The sequence below is a fragment of the Bubalus kerabau genome, chromosome 2, assembly GCF_029407905.1.
Source record: "Bubalus kerabau isolate K-KA32 ecotype Philippines breed swamp buffalo chromosome 2, PCC_UOA_SB_1v2, whole genome shotgun sequence".
Classification (NCBI taxonomy): Eukaryota; Metazoa; Chordata; class Mammalia; order Artiodactyla; family Bovidae; genus Bubalus; species Bubalus kerabau.
The window spans coordinates 190,200,069-190,215,625 of NC_073625.1; the positions used below are offsets into that span (position 1 = coordinate 190,200,069).

The 15,557-nt window shown below is 56.9% G+C and overlaps 1 protein-coding gene across 1 annotated transcript; it reads left to right on the forward strand.

Annotated features, from left to right (window-relative positions):
* Positions 1 to 579: 579 nt before the first annotated feature.
* On the forward strand, positions 580 to 14,715 carry RRP1 (ribosomal RNA processing 1). Its single transcript, XM_055569770.1, has 13 exons — positions 580 to 803; positions 2,706 to 2,788; positions 4,177 to 4,234; positions 5,708 to 5,793; positions 6,216 to 6,277; positions 7,858 to 7,987; positions 8,082 to 8,146; positions 8,310 to 8,488; positions 11,316 to 11,395; positions 12,042 to 12,139; positions 12,256 to 12,275; positions 13,151 to 13,261; positions 14,200 to 14,715. Exons 1-13 carry the CDS (start codon positions 671 to 673, stop codon positions 14,430 to 14,432), a joined length of 1,338 nt encoding a protein of 445 aa, XP_055425745.1. The 5' UTR covers positions 580 to 670; the 3' UTR covers positions 14,433 to 14,715.
* Positions 14,716 to 15,557: the final 842 nt, after the last annotated feature.

Here is a 15,557-nt window from a genome sequence, read left to right on the forward strand (position 1 = left end):
TTGGATGGCATCACCAACTCAGTGGACATGGGTTTGGGTGGACTCCGGGAGTTGGTGATGGACAGGGAGGCCTGGCGTGCTGTGGTTCATGGTGTCGCAAAGAGTCGGACACGACTGAGCGACTGAACTGAACTGAGAATGAATGGGGAGAAGGCAATGGCAACCCACTCCAGTACCCTTGCCTGGAAAATCCCATGGATGGAGGAGCCTGGTAGGCTGCAGTCTATGAGGTCGCTACGAGTTGGACACGACTGAGGGACTTCACTTTCACTTTACACTTTCATGCATTGGAGAAGGAAATGGCAACCTAGTCCATTGTTCTTGCCTGGAGAATCCCAGGGACGGGGAAGCCTGGGGGGCGGCCGTCTATGGGGTCGCACAGAGTCGTACGCGACTTAGCAGCAGCAGCAGCAGCAGCAGCAGCAGAATGAATGGAGCCAGAGCTCCACGCACTTGTCATTACGGGGCCTTGCCACTAGGAGACGGAGGCGTGCGACCCGGGAGAGGTTGGCGCGGACATGTGACGTCACTCCGAGTGCTGGAGAGGCTGGCGCGAGAGCGTGACGTCACACTGAATCCCACCGAGTCCGGCGCGGGCATGTGACGTCACGCAACGCGCCCAGGCATAGCGGCGAGGTAACTGGTATCGTGGGGTCTCGGCACGGTCGCCATGGGTCCGCGAGTACAACTCCCGCCCGAAATCCAGCTGGCGCAGCGGCTGGCGGGGAACGAGCAGGTGACCCGGGACCGGGCGGTGAGGAAGCTCCGGAAATACATCGTCGCCAGAACTCAGCGGGCCGAAGGTTGGCGCGGGGTTGGCGGGATGTGGGCGGGGGGCGTCTCGCGAACCGGGCCGGGCTGCGGGCGCGGGGGCCCGGGTTGGGGGCCGGTGGCCCGAGTTAGCTGACTTTCCAACCGCGTGGAGCCTCCACGTGGTCCGCCCGGCCGGGCGGAGCCTGGTCGGGCCGTGGCGATGCTCCCACCTACCCCACCGCTCGCGCTCCCGCCTGAACGCTTGGCCCTGATCCCCTTATCCACGCTGATTTGAAGGTGCGCGGCGTCACCTCGTTCTCGGCCGCTATATGTCCGTCTGCGGAGGGCCACCCCCCGCCCCAGCCAAGCCCCTAATCTATTTCCAGTTCAGACTTGCCTACTCTGGGAGCAGGATCCTGTCAACCCGTATATCCCGCTAGCCCTGCTCTCCACTGTTTGGGCACCATGTTTTTTTCTCTCAGAGCGGCATTTGTCACTGTTGGTAGTGTTTTCTTGTGTAATTGTTGGATTGTCGTCTGAGTTTCTTGCAGCATACAGCTGTCAGAAATCACGCTCCTTAGTGGTTCTCAGAACGTGGCTCCATCAGCAACTTCGGCATCACCTGGACATTTGCTAGACATGTAAATTTGTGAGTCCCATCCAATCCCTGCTGAATCAGAAGCTCTGGCAGATGGGCTGTGTATGTGCTTAGTCTTGTCAGCCATCTTCTACTCTTTGTGACCCTATGGGCCATAGCTCACCAGGCTCCTCTGTCCATGGGATTCTCTAGACAAGAATACTGGAGTGGGTTGCCATTTCCTCCTCCAGGGGATCTTACCAACAGGGATGGAGCCCATGTCTCTTATGTCTCCTGCATTGGCAGGCAAGTTCTTTATCACTCATGCCACCTGGGAAGCCCAAGAATCTTTAAAGAAACCCTCCAGGTGATGCCATCCTATTAATAAAGTCTGAGAACCACTGCTCTGGAACTGCCAGAACATAGTTAAGACCTCAGTCTATACTTGTTGAGTTATTTTATATATCTGTCTTCATCAGTCAGTTTATATATTTGTCATTCAGTTCAGTTGCTCAGTCGTGTCTGACTCTTTGTAACCCCATGGCCAACTCCCAGAGCTTGCTCAAACTCATGTCCATCGAGTCAATGATGCCATCCAACCATCTCATCCTCTGTTGTCCCCTTCTCTTGCCTTCAGTCTTTCACAACATCAGGGTCTTTTGCAGTGAGTCAATTCTTCTAATCAGGTGGTCAAAGTATTGGAGTTTCAGCTTTAGCATGAGTCCTTCCAATAAATATTCAGGACTGATTTCCTTTAGGATTGATTCGTTTGATCTTCTTGCAGTCCAAGGGACTCTCAGAGTCTTCTCCAACACCACAGTTCAAAAACATCAATTCTTTGGTGCTCAGCTTCTTCATGGTCCAACTCTCACATCTATACATGACTACTGGAAAAACCATAGCTTTGATTAGACAGATGTTTGTTGGCAAAGTAATGTCTCTGATTTTTAATATGCTGTCTAGTTTTGTCATAACGAGCCTGAATGAGGAAATGTGTAATTTTAAAATTTGAAAAGTGTGCAAAGCCCAGGTGTAACACTGGGTGACCTGTGGCCAACAGGTTCCCATGTGTAGCCACCATCCAGCCCAGGAAACTGACTCATTCAATTTTGAATCTGAAAAATGGAGCACAGTCTCTGATACTTGGAGATTCTCGGTAAACATTTATTGAATGACTCAAAGAACAGTTACCTGCAGGAGACCCTGCAGCCACTGGCCCAGCAGGTTCTGGGTTGGGAGGATTGGTTGAGAGTGAGGGCCAGGCGCCTGTACAGTAAGAGAACTTTGGTCTGATTCAGGCAGTCACAGTTCTCTGGCTGTTCTGGCACTGAAAGATGGTGTTCCTTTAGTCTAAATGGTCCTGTTTCTGGCGCAGGTGGTTTCACTCATGATGAGCTGCTGAAGGTGTGGAAAGGGCTGTTCTATTGCATGTGGATGCAGGACAAGCCACTGCTGCAGGTGAGTGCCCAGGAGGCTACAGAAGGCACCGGGGCCACAGTATCAGTGGGAGGGTGGACGAGCATGTTTTCAGCCCTCGTTTTGCTGCAGCAGACGTACTGAGCGCAGTTTTATAGCTTTGATGCTATTTTTCCTTAAGGCCTGGAGGGCCATGGCCTTGGGTTAGGGAGGGTCTCACACTTTGTGAGTTGGGCACCATAGCGATGCTGGTGAATGCCAGGGTACATTGTGGCTGAAAATTGGGTTTTCTGGCTTTTTTTGGCCGGGGGTGGGAGCGGTTGTGGGCTCTTAGTACCCTGATCAGGACTAGGGATTGAACCCATCGCCCTGCAGAGGAAGCTTAGCGTCCTAACCACTGGACCACTGGAGAAGTCCCTGGGTTGCCTGTTTTGTGTTTGTCAGAGATGATGAGCTGAGTGCTAAAATGCTGGAAACCAGGGGACAGCATCCAAGTCTTCTGAGACAAGTATTTTTTCCTTTTTTCTAATTGTTTGGCTGCACCAGGTCCTAGTTGCGGCATGTGGGATCTAGTTCCCTGACCTGGATCAAACCTGGGCCCCCTGCATTGGGAGCATGGAATGGTCTTAGCCACTGGACCACCAGGGAAGTCCCTAGCCTTTTTTCTTAATTGTCTTTTATAAAAATAGGCCTTATGTTTTAGAGCAGTTTTAGTTTCACAGCAACACGAGAGGAGAAGGTATTGCGATTTCTCACATGCCACCTCCCCCCGTACTCAACACCCCCATGGGAGTGGGCCCTTTCTCACAATCCATGGACCCACCCAGCACATCATCAGCACCCAGAGTCCGTGAGGGTTGCGCTGTTGTACCACCCGTGGGTTGAGTACGTGTATCATGGCGTGTGTCCATCGCTGTGTACCTTACAGAGTGGTGTCACTGCCCTCAAGACACGCCTTTCTTGGGGTGTGTCTCAGTGGGAATTGTTCGCAGTTTGGAACACCCTGCGTGGTGAGGGTACTTAGTGAAGTTCAGATGCTACACTGGGGCCCAGTGCCCTAGGTGGGCTTGTACACCGAGGCGGCAGGCAGCTGCTAACCGGGGGTCTCCTCAGCCCCCTCTCGGGTGGCTGTGTGCTCTCAGGCTCCTGCTCCCCTCCCCTCTTTGTCAGTCTCCATTACTAAGTGTTGGGCTTTGGTCAGGAGGGCAGTCCCTGCGCCTGCTTGTTGTGAGGCTAGGTGGGCATGGCCTTCAGGTGAGGCCTCTTCTAGTGGTGTGAGACTTCCAGACCCCAAGCTTGCTGGGCTGCGGGGCCCTGTGGAGCCGGATCCCACGATGAGTGAGGACAGTTAAGTTTCTTCCTGCCGATGCTTGTTGCACAGGATCCCATTTGTTCAGGGACTGAGGGCATTTGTCTTGTTTCCTGTGCAGGAGGAACTTGGCCGGACCATTTCCCAGCTTGTCCATGCTTTCCAGACCACAGAGGCACGTAAGTATCCTTGCCACGGTGAGCCCCAGCAGTGAGGCTGGATCCGCAGAGACCCAGCCCCTGAACACGAGGCCTGCGTTCTGAGACTGGGAGCGAGGGCCCCATCCCAGCCAGCATTTGCTGGTGCGGGAGAGGCTACTCTGCTTTCCAGCATGTGTTCCTCACTCACCCAGGACAGAGGTCTGGAGCCGTCCGAGATCTGGAGGGCTAATGCCTTCCATTTAGAATCTTGGTGGAAGCTGTGGAGCATCCGCAGCTGAAGGTGTGAACTCCTGCAGTGCGTCTTCCTGAGTCTTCTTCGGACCAGCATCAGGGATGCTCGGCCCTGTCGCCTGCCCTTTGGCATGCCTTGTGTCTTTAGAAATCCTGATGTGTATGTAGACCCTGGTCCTGTTGAGCGGAGCTATGGGGATGGGGCCCCTGTGCCAGCATCTGTGACTTCCCTACCCTGCTCCTGGCCTGGACCTTGGGACCACTGGGACAGTTGCTGGTGGTGCCCTGGCTGTGTGGGTAGGTGTAGTTCGGTTATGGTTAAGTAGCCAAAGTCATCAAAAGCAGGGGTTGTGCAGTTACAGACACTACTTTCTTCTCTTGGGAGACTCTCTGTACTGCCTCTGAGGAAATCCATTCTCTGTAAGTTTCACCTTTTAAGAACGTGCAGAAGCGATTCCGTGCTCAGCATGAGGGCAGGTACAGAGCGTCCAGTTGGTGACACTTGAGCGAGGTAATGGACGCAGTTCTGTCCTTCACTGGGCTGTCTGACCAGCCCTGTCTCTGGGGATGCTCTGCAGCAGGCGATAGTGGTGGCCTTCATGTCCTGAGGTCAGGGCATCAGCAGGCCAGGATCTCTTCAGGCCTCTTCTCTGGGAGCGTGGACGGCCGTCTCTTCCTGTGTCCTCACGTGGCCGTCTGACTGTGCATATCTGTGTCTTGAATCACCAGTGGCCTTTTCTCTTCATCGCCTCTTTAAAGACCTGTCTCCCAAGTATAGTTATATACTGAGAGTTGAGGATTAGGACTTTGGGGGACCTGGTTGAACCCACAGCCCCCTGGTCCTGACACACCTGTTATTGGCAGGGTTTTGTGTTTGATCAGGTCAGTGGATCCAGTGGGGTAAGTGGCGGGGTGGGGAGTAGGTGCTGGGGCAGGCGCAGTGGCAGTGCTGGCGTGGGGAGGTGCGGCCTGGGCAGTGCCTCTCCTGCCAGGCCTCACCTTCTCTTCACGCTCGATGTTCAGAGGGTGTGGCTATGGTTCAGGCTTGTGGCTGGGCTGTACTCTTCTGTCTGAGGTTCCTGAAAGTCCCATTTTTAAGGCAGATCCGCAGCACTGCTCTTAGCGCACTCAGGCCGAGGGCCCCCAAGGCCACTGGTGTGGGACCTCCTGACCAGGTTTCTTCATGGTCTCTGCTCTCCCCTGCCCTCCAGAGGTGGCTGCTGCTTCCCCCCAACCCTTCTGGTCTTGTCCCTCCCCCAGAGCACCTGTTCCTTCAGACCTTCTGGCAGACCATGAACCGTGAGTGGCCGGGCATCGACAGGCTGCGTCTGGACAAGTTTTACATGGTGAGGATGCGGCCTGCTCCCCGCAAGGGGCCCCACAGTGCTGGGCTGGGGAACAGCGCTCCCGGAGCCGAGCTCGGCGTCCAGGCGCCTGGTCTTGGCGCCCCTGCCCAACAGTGGCGAGGGCAAGGCCCCTGAGGGGTAAGCACCGCATAGCACAAACCTGTGTGTCTGGAGGCTCCGCTCCCGCAGAGGGGCTTCTTCTCGTCCTGTTTTCACTTTGGGAACATCCATCATAGCCATCAGTTCTGGTGCTCCGGTCGCTCCCCAGCATCCATCCTGCTGCTCCTGGGAGGCTGGCATCCTGGCCCCGGGCCCAGCCCCCGGCCACTCTGGAGGGCCCATGGTGCACGGTGGGCACACAGATGGCAGGCAGCGGGGAGGTCTGGGCTGGGCTGCTCACGGGGTCTCCTCCTGTGCCACAGCTCATGCGGATGGTCCTGCGCGAGGCCCTGACGGTGCTGCAGACGCAGGGATGGGACGAGAGGTGGGTGCCCCGGCCGCCCATGCTGCTCACACCCATTGCTGGGTGGTGTGTATCCCTCCAGACTGAGGGACTGTGTTTCTTGGCTCACCTCAGGCTTCCCTGGCAACTGGCAGCTGGGTGGACTCCTCCAGTGGGGCTGGGCAGGGCTCTGCTGGTCTTAGCTACCCCTCCCCGCTAGTCCTTCCTGGAGACAGGTGGGCAGGGCTCCCTGGGCAGATGGGCGGGGCTACTGCTGCCTGGACCTGTCTGTCACCCGCCGCCTTGCGTCCTGGTTCAGCCAGCCAGCAGGTTTCCAAACCTCCAGGGGGCAGTCTGACATTACAACATAAAATGAGTTTCTGCAGATTCATGTTATAAAGTTTTTGAAATTAAATTTTTTTTTAAACTTTTTTTTTAATGATAGGGGGAATGTGTGCTCAGTATAAAGAACCCAGAAAAACTTTTTAAAAACATTGAAAAGCAATTTTAATTCCAGCAGACAGGTATTTAAAAAAAAATTTTTTTTTTTTGGCTGTGCTGCATGGGTCGTGGGGCCTTAGTTCCCCAACCAGGGTTTGAACCCCAGTTTGAACCCTGGCCATGGCAGTGAAAGCCAGAATCCACTAGGCCACCAGGGGACTCTCTGACAATTACTCTTAAAATATGGTGGTGTTCTGTGCTTGGTACAAAAGGGGCGTGGAGTTGGATGTGGAATTTATAGAGACTGCTTTTTTATTTTACTGAAAGTGTGTCCAAACATCCCACCTGAGTGTCCTGCCGCCACCAAATTTGGGGAGGGCGGGTGCTAGGGGAAAGGGCTTAGAAACAGCAGATTTTGAATTGATTTGTGTTTAAAAAGTGATGGTAAAGTAATTTATTTTTAAGCATAAGGATAATAAATCTAGGAACCAGATGTCAAAACAGCTGCCAGACTGGAAAGGGCAGCTTACGGCCCGCACTGCTGTAGGACTTCTCCATCTTCTGGGTCACAGAGTCCAAGTCTTACCCCTGGCCTAACCTCCAGCCAATAAAAATCACCAGGAGTTGGACTGTAGTTAACTGGAGCTGTTTTTCTACATTGAGAATGGCTGTGGGTGACTTGACTCCACGTTTAGGGCCAGGCTGCCTCTGGTTTTTAGTAATTTTCATCCTTAAAAATCCTATGAAGGCCTGAGTCTGGCAGTGTCCCTCATATCAGGATTTAGGGCTCTGCTGTCTTGGTCGAGGGGCAGGGGCGGTGCAGGGTTTGCAGTGGGCTCAGTGGAAGCGATGGTATTACTTGTGTTAACTTGGGGGGTGTTGTTAGGAAGGTAGTTCCATCTTCATTGTTGCTGGTAATTCAGCCTCAGATGCTTAATGAAGAAGCTGGTAACCTCCCGTTGTCCTGTGTAAACAGCTAGTTTATCTGCTTTTCTGGCCCTTTTCCATTCTCACACATGTAATAGACTGAGGGTGACATTCGGTAAGTATGTGTGTGTCATGGCCTAGAGGAGAGGTCTCCGGCCCCGGCCTGGGTCACTTCTGGTCCAGGGACAGCACCCTGGTGTTGCTGGTGGCAGCGGCCCCTGGTGCTGCTGCCTGACTTGCCGCTTCTTCCCCAGACAAACCGAGCAGATGCTGGAGCTGCTAACGACAGAGATCCTGCACCCGGACAGTGAAGCCCCCAACGGGGTGAAAAGCCACTTCATCGAGATCTTCCTGGAGGAGCTGACCAAAGTGGGCGCCCACGAGGTAGGTGGTCGGCAGCTGGGCAGGGCGAGGGGGCAGTAGCCAGGCTGCTCGGTGCCTGTGGCCCGGGAGCTGAGCCCCAACCCTCTCCCTGCAGCTGACCGCGGACCAGAACCTCAGGCTCATCGGGCCCTTCTGCACGATCGCTGCCCAGACTCAGGAGTGAGTGCTGTCTCCCGCCTGCCTCCTCTGTTCCGTTGAGTCCCTGAGGAGCTGCCCTTGGAAGATGCCGTGTGCTCACAACAGTCCAGCGAGGTCCAGAGGCCAGCATGGGGAGGGTCGGGCTCATGGTCCAGCCTGATGGCAGCTCTGTGTTTCCCCTCAGCTCCCTGGTTTTGCACAACATCGCTCAAGGCATCTTTGAAACAATCGTGGAGCAGGCCCCACTGGCCATTGAAGAGCTCATGAATGAACTGGAGGAGGAGGAGCTGTCAGAGGAAGAGGAGCTGTCGGAGGAGGAGGAGGCACAGGAGCCGGGCGTGCTGTCCAGAGAGCCCCCTAAAGGTGAGGACCGCACACCCCACGGTGACAGCCTGTCCCGGTCCCAGCCTGCGGTGGACCCCCACCTTCCTCTCCTGTCCCACCCCCTCGCTTCTGCTCTCGCCCCTGAAGTCTGTTCTCAGTGCGGCAGCTGGGCTGACCTTGGAAACAAACACACGTGCCAGTTGCTCTCCCGGCCCACTCCACGGCCCCCCCCTCCTCACAACTCCCCAGGCTCTGTTCCTGTCACCGGGTATCCGCCCCGCCCCTGTGGGGTCTCTTCCCTCCGTCACTCCTGCCCTGCCCTGCCCTGCCCACCGTTTAGAGTGCAGCCTCCCAGTCCCTCCCCAGCTTGCTCAATGGGCATTTCCGTGGTGGATCACTTTTTGGAGTAAATTACTTAAAATTACATAAGTCACTTGCTCATCTTTCTGGCCTGTCTCCCACCACTGGGTGCCCGGCCCCACCCACCAGGGTGGGAGCTGTGTGTCCCTGGTGTTGGGAGTGGGGCCCGCTGGATTGAGCTGGATGAGGGAGAGGGTATGAATGAAGAGTAGCAGGCAGCTCTAGTGAGCGTCCCCCTTGGAGGCGGGGCCCTTGGGCCTGCGTCGACAGTGTCTGGTCCAGCCCGTCCACCTTGTGCTAAGTGGGTCCTTGGGGGGCACCAGCTAGGCTCATGGCCGTGTCCTCGGGGGGACTGTGTGGTGGGTCCTTGTGCCTCTAGGGGTGCGTGTCCTCCACCAGCTGCAGACTTTTCCACCCCGGCCTTTTGTTGTGGAACACACGTGACGTGAGGTCTACCAGCTTAACCGTGTGTAAGTGCACAGCTCAGCGGCACTAAGTGTGTTCACGTTGTACACCTGTCATCACTGTCCATCTCTGGAACGTCTCATCTTCCCAGACCGAAGCTGTCCCCGTGCCTCCCTCTGCCCAGCCCAGCTCCTGGCACCGGCCGCCCTGCCGTCAGTCCTGTGAGCCTGCCTGTCGGCGTCTGTGTTTATAGCAGTGGGCTCTCACAGTCTTTGTCTTTGTGTCTGGCTGAGTTCCCCGAGCCATGCCATATCGTGTGTGGGAATGCTTGAGGCTGAGCGATACAGCATTGAACATGTAGTTCATGTTTTGTCCTTTGTTGGTAGATGGAGTTTGGGGTTGCTTCCGTGTTTCTCTGTTGTGGTTAGTGCTATTATGAACACGAGTGTACGAGTATCTGTTTGAGACCCTGCTTTCAATCCCTTTTGGTCTGTGCCCAGAGTGGGATGGCTGGGTCCTCGGGTAAGCCATGCTTAACTTTCTAGGAACCGCCACCCTCTTTGCACAGCGGCGGCCTCGCGCGCGTCCCGGCCGGCAGCGCGAGAGGGCCGCGGCTCCTCCGCCTCGCAGTCTCTCGCCTTCTTCGATGGCGGCCCTCCTCCTGAGTGCGGGTGCTGTCACCGTGGTTGCGGTTTGCGTTTCCCTAGTGACTGTTGGTGTCAGGTACCTTTTCATGCGCTTGTTGGCTCTTCACGTATTTTTGGAGGAATGTTTATTCAAGCCCTTGGCCCATTTTTTGAGTCATTGTTTTTCCATTGTGTTTTAGGAGGCCTTCGTATGTTCTGGCATCTTCCCTAGTAGCTTAGTTGGTAAAAGAATTTGCCTGCAATGCAGGAGACCGGAGATAAAATGGCACCCCACTCCAGTACTCTTGCCTGGGGAACCCCATGCACAGAGGCCCTGGCAGGCTGCCGTCCGTGGGATCGCGGAGAGTCGGACACTTGCTCTTTCCCATGTTCTGGCTGTAGCTCCTCCCCAGGTTATGATGTGCAGGAGTCTTCTGCTGTATGGGTGGTCTTCTTAACCCTATTCACGGTCTCGTGATGTACAGATTTGAAAGTTCTCATCATGTCTGGTTGTCTTAATTTTCCATGTTACCTGTGACTTTAGTCCAAGAAATCGTGGCCAGACCCAGTCTCCTGAGGCTTTTGCCCTATGTTTGCATCTGAGTTTCGCTGTTTTGGTTCTTTCTTTACGTCTTTGGTCCGTGTTGAGTTAATTTTAGTCTGTGGTGGTAGTAAGGGTCCAGCTTCTTTCTCTGTGTGTTGATGTTGGGTATACTAGCACGTTTGTTGAAGGGACCGTCCTTTCGCCCCCAGACGGTCCTGTGCCCTGGGGGGAGGTCATTGGATGGTAGGAGCAAGAGTTGATTGCTGCAGCTTCTGAGTCCGACACCCTTGCTGGCGCTCCTGGCTTTCTCGTTGGTCAGCTATCCCCCTCAACACTCTCCAGCCGTCCTGGACATCCTTCCTGGCCCTCCTTCCCCTCCTCCTTGTCCTCAGTAGCCTGAGTGACCAGCGCAGATGAACCCAGGGGCCCATGGTGGCCCAGGGCCTGCCCACAACCCTGCTGTTGTCTTTCTTTGCCACATGTGCTCGCCCCTCAGGCCAGCTGGTGATCAAAGCTGTCCTCTGTAGGTGGAGACGGCAGGGCCCCAAGCGTCTGGTGTCCGCTCCCTCACCCGAAACGGCTCTCCCTGCTCACCTCTTAGTCCAGGCCTCCCCGTGGCCAGACAGCCCCCTTCCTCCTCCTCCTGGGGCTCCTGGCCCGCCAGTCCTGCCTGAGGTGCACCCTTGTTTTGTCAGCCCCTCTCGGTTTCACTGGAAGTGATCAGTCCCCACCGCCTCTGGGACGGCTCTTTGCTTCCCCGTCTGTGGAGGCACCGCTGCCCTGGGGCAAGGCCCTCAGTGCTCCTGCCATCCCATTGTGAGTTCCTGAGCCCGGCTGTGGCCCTGGCAGGCGGGGTGCCTGGGCCCCAGGTTGGGCCTGTAACTCCCGTGGTACTAGGCGTGTCTAAGTCCGTGGGGCCCTTCTGTTCTAGGCTCGGTCTGCAGGGCTCAGCGCCCCCTGGGCCAGCAGGAGGGAGAAGACGACGAGGACAGCACCAGCACTGTCCTCCAGGTGTGTGGCTGGGTCTGTGGGCTGAGCTCTTGGCTCTGGACATCAGGTAGGGCGGCATCTGTCCACCTGGGACTGGGTGGGAGGCAGAGACCCCAGAGGCTCATCTGCAGAACACAGACTGGTTGAAAGGGGAGTTGGGGACAGGGCCCCGGGAGGCTGAGCCCAGGTTTCCCTGCTCGGCAGTCACCCCGCCTCTGCTCCCGGCCCCTTTGGGTGCTGGGGCCACTGGGGTGGTGCATGCTGAGTGGGGGCCTTTCAGGTCCCCATCGGAGCCTGAGCTCAGCAGACAAGATCGGGGACTTCAGGTGGATTGGACCCGTAGGGGCCTTCCTAGTCAGTGTCAGATGTTGATTACTTGATGAGTTAATAAGATTTTAGATGTCTTGGGCTAAATTCACCAGATTAATTTTCCTTGTTCCATCCTGCTCGTTTTGACGTGGCTCCCGGAGGACTTACAGTTGTGCAGAGGCTCGCCATGCAGCCCCTCATGTCCACTGGGGCTGGCATCTGCCGGGTGGAGGAGGGTGTTGGGGCACAGCGGGGGCATCGGGCGGCTGAGCGTTGGTCCTCCTGCTTGTTCCCTGTGGGTCTCCTCCTGGGAGCCCCTGGGGGCTGACAGCCTCCACGGCATCTCTCTGTTGAACAGTTCGATTACAAGGCTGTTGCCGACAGACTGTTTGAGATGGCCAGTCGCCAGGACACCCCTCCGCAGAACCGGAAGCGCCTCTACAAAGTGATCCGGAAGTGAGTGCCCCAGCCCTCTGCTCCACCCATCTTCAGAGATCAGGTTGGGAGGGCCTTCCCTACGGGGTGACCCCTCCTCGTCAGGCGCGTGGTGAGTGACTCTCTTGTCCTTCCAGGTTGCAGGCCCTCGCAGAAGGTGAGCACTGGGCGCCAGGCGCAATGGCATCTCGTCCTCCCGGGAGTGGATCGGGCCATGCGTGCTCACCCCCCAGCACCGGTGGCTGTGGGGAGGCCAATGCTGCTAATTTCAGGGAGGCTGCTGCGGGCCTTTGCAGCTCTCGTCCTGGTGAAGCCCAGGGGTTCTCAGGGCTGAGTGTGCGGGGTGGGGGGTGGCTGGCCCGAGAACCTGAATTTCTAGCAAGTTCCCCGGGCCGGCCACGCTGCTGCCTGTGGTGCAACATACGGTTCCCCTTCTCGGCGTGTGGCTAGTGGAGCTGTATGGCTTGTTCTGAAAGACAGCTTCCTAGAAAGCGTAAGATTGAAGGTGTAAGTGTTTTCCCCACAACGTTTCATTATGAAAAATTTTAAATACATGCAAAGTCTCAGGGATTCTACGGTGAGTAGCTAGATTCTACTATCAGCGTTTTCTCATCTTTGATTGATCATATATCTACCCCCACCCCTCAGTCAGAGCGTACTTTCTAAATACTCCATGCTGGGGCAGTACTTTCTAGGTGAAGTTACAGAGCACATGAACATGGGGTTCGTCTGGTGGGTTTTGACTGACGTACGCTTATGTGACCCAAACCTGTCAGTATTTTGAAGGATCTTCTGCCTCTCCCCAGCTAAGTGTGTGTGAGGCGGAGCGTGACATGTTCAGTGCTCCACGTGGGCTCTTCCAGACAGTGTCTGGCAATGCCCCATGAGCTGCCCTTGGCCGTGTGGGAATCAGACCAGGACTCCTTGCCCAAAGCTCATGGCCATGGTGCTTGAGGGGTGCTGGAGGCAGTGGACGCATGGACCGTAAGTATCCTGGCCTGCAGCCTCCTGACCGCCTGCCTTGGTCCGCAGGCCTCTTCCCTGAACCTGACATCCCAGAAGAAGCATACCGGAATCCGCGGGGTGGGAGGCGGGTGAGAATGAAGAAGCGCTTGTCCGGATCCCAGCTACAGGACAAGACAGGTAGTCCTGGTGATGTTGGCTTCGTTACCCGTGTTCTTTTCCCCGATGCTCCCCTGCTCATGTGACTGCCGTCTGTCTCCCTCTAGACGTGACTCCCTGCCTCGCTCCCCAGCCTGCTGCAAGCCTCCCTGCCCCACCCCCGACTGCCCACATGTCCTGGAGATGTGGCACCCTGGCCCAGACGCCCTCGCGGTCCTCCCCATTCTCCTTCCCTGCGGCCTGGTCTGGTGCCTCTTCCTGACCTTTTTCCGTCTTTGGTTTGACCTGCTCCATGCCTCCCCTTGCTCCTCTGCAGCATCCTTAGGAACCCCCTTGATTTTAGAGGCTCCCCCTCCCCTCCCCCGTGCTCTCTCCTTCCCACCCTTCTTGCTCCTCTCCCCTTCCCCTTTCCCTCCCTCCTCCCCTCCCTACCAGCTGTACACAGACCAGTGGCTGGAATGTGACCTGCCCTGTGAAGGGTCTCCATTCACCCCTGCACCAGCCCAAGCCAATCCTGTCTGGGTCCATTCATGCTAGGCTGCTCTGCAGTCTGAACGTCTTATGCACCCACGCCAGGCTGGGCCTTGGATGCCACTCACAGCTGTCACGTTGACTGAGCTCCAGCCCCACCTTCTCAGCAGCCCCCCCGCCCCCGTGCACTGAGCCTGGGCCCCCCGTCCATCTCGTCTTCGCCTATGTCCCTCTCTCCCGGTCCTGTCCTCACTCTGGTCATCCTAAAGGCCCACTTCCCGGCCAGTCTCCATAGGTTGTGTGCCCACCTGGTGGCTGTGGACCTTCCAGTCTCACTGATGCAGGCCTCTGGGTGGCTGACTCAGGTCCATTCCCAGGGCCGTCGTGCTGAACACTGTGTCCCTGCCACCCGGGCCCAGCACCCCAGACAATCTCAGGAGTCAGAGCTGACCTTCTTGATGCTTCGTTCACTCAGCCTTGTGTTTCAGGGAGACACGCAAAGGAGGACTTACATTCAGAATCGAGCCCAGGATCCACGAGGAGGAGGCGGCGGCAGAGAGCAGGCAGTGACCCCCCTGTGCCCCGGGAGCGGCCTGGGGGCCATGGCGGGAGAGGAGCCCCCAGGAGGCAGCGGCGGCCTCGGGTGGGGGCCAAAGCAAAGATGGCCGGTTGCCAGGAGCCAAAGGCGAAAAGGAAGCGGACCCCAGAGGGCCAGAAGTGACATCTCCCAGGCCCCCTGGGAAAATGAGGGGACAAGACAGTTGGGCCGGGTCCCCGAGACTCCAGAAACTGACTGCTCCCCATCTTACTGTGTCAAGAGGCAGCCGAGGCCAGGACTCACGGGGTCGGGCCCTCACTTGGTGCCCACGTTCCAGAAACACTGCGGCTGTGCTGACCGCAGCCAGGCCGTGAAACCGGGACTGGAGGCCCCTTAGACACCCTCCTTGGGCAGGAGACTGGCCACTCGGCGGGTGTCGATAAATAAACGTGCCACGTGGTGCCTACACGCTGGTCCTGCCCTGGTGTGGTTTCACAGATGTCCAGTCGCGTGGCCTGGCAGGGGCCCGGCGGTTTTGGTGGTGTGCCCCCAGAGCCTGTTTGCATCTTCCTCAGACCCTGGAGACGATGCCAAGTGTTAACAGTGTCGTCTGCACGTGTACTTCATCAGCTTGGGGTGAGAGCTGACAGTGCTCTGGTGCTTTGCGCCAACCTTGTCACGTGGGTGGGAGGGTCGGCTCCCCACCCACCCCTTCTCTGTGACCTGGAGGCAGGGCTGGGCCTGAGGTCCCATGGGCACCTACCCGCCAGGCCCCCTGCTCCTTTCCCCTGGGGTTCGGCTCCTGGCCTGAGCCCTGACTAGACAGGAAATAGAAACGGGGTGCAGTGCAGTGTGGGCTTGGGGGGGCTTCCAGGTGGAGCTGTTCCCGCAGCAGAGGGCTGCCTGGGTTTCAGGTGGGTGTCTCGCTGGCCTCTCCCTGGCCGAGGTGTGAGGCTGAGTCCAGCGAGAGGCCCAGCTTCGGGAGGGCCCATTAAGCTGGAGCTGACAGTTTACAAAGCCCAGCTGTGTGCAGGCTCGTGCCCCCAGGAGGAGGTCCCCAGTGGCCCCCTTCCAGTCCAGGTCAGGGCTGGCAGGGGGGACATTGGAGGGGAGGGGAGTGTTAAGTCCCCAAGTTTACGGTGCTTCTCTCCCCTGTTGACAGAAATAGTCAACAGTCTGTGATAGGAATAGAAGAGTTTTATCTGAGCCAGACTGAGGACTGGAACCCAGAGGACAGCCTCTCAGAGGGCCGAGGCACTGCCCGAGAGAAGCGAGGTTTTCAGCACAATTTGTTTGTTTTTTGGCTGC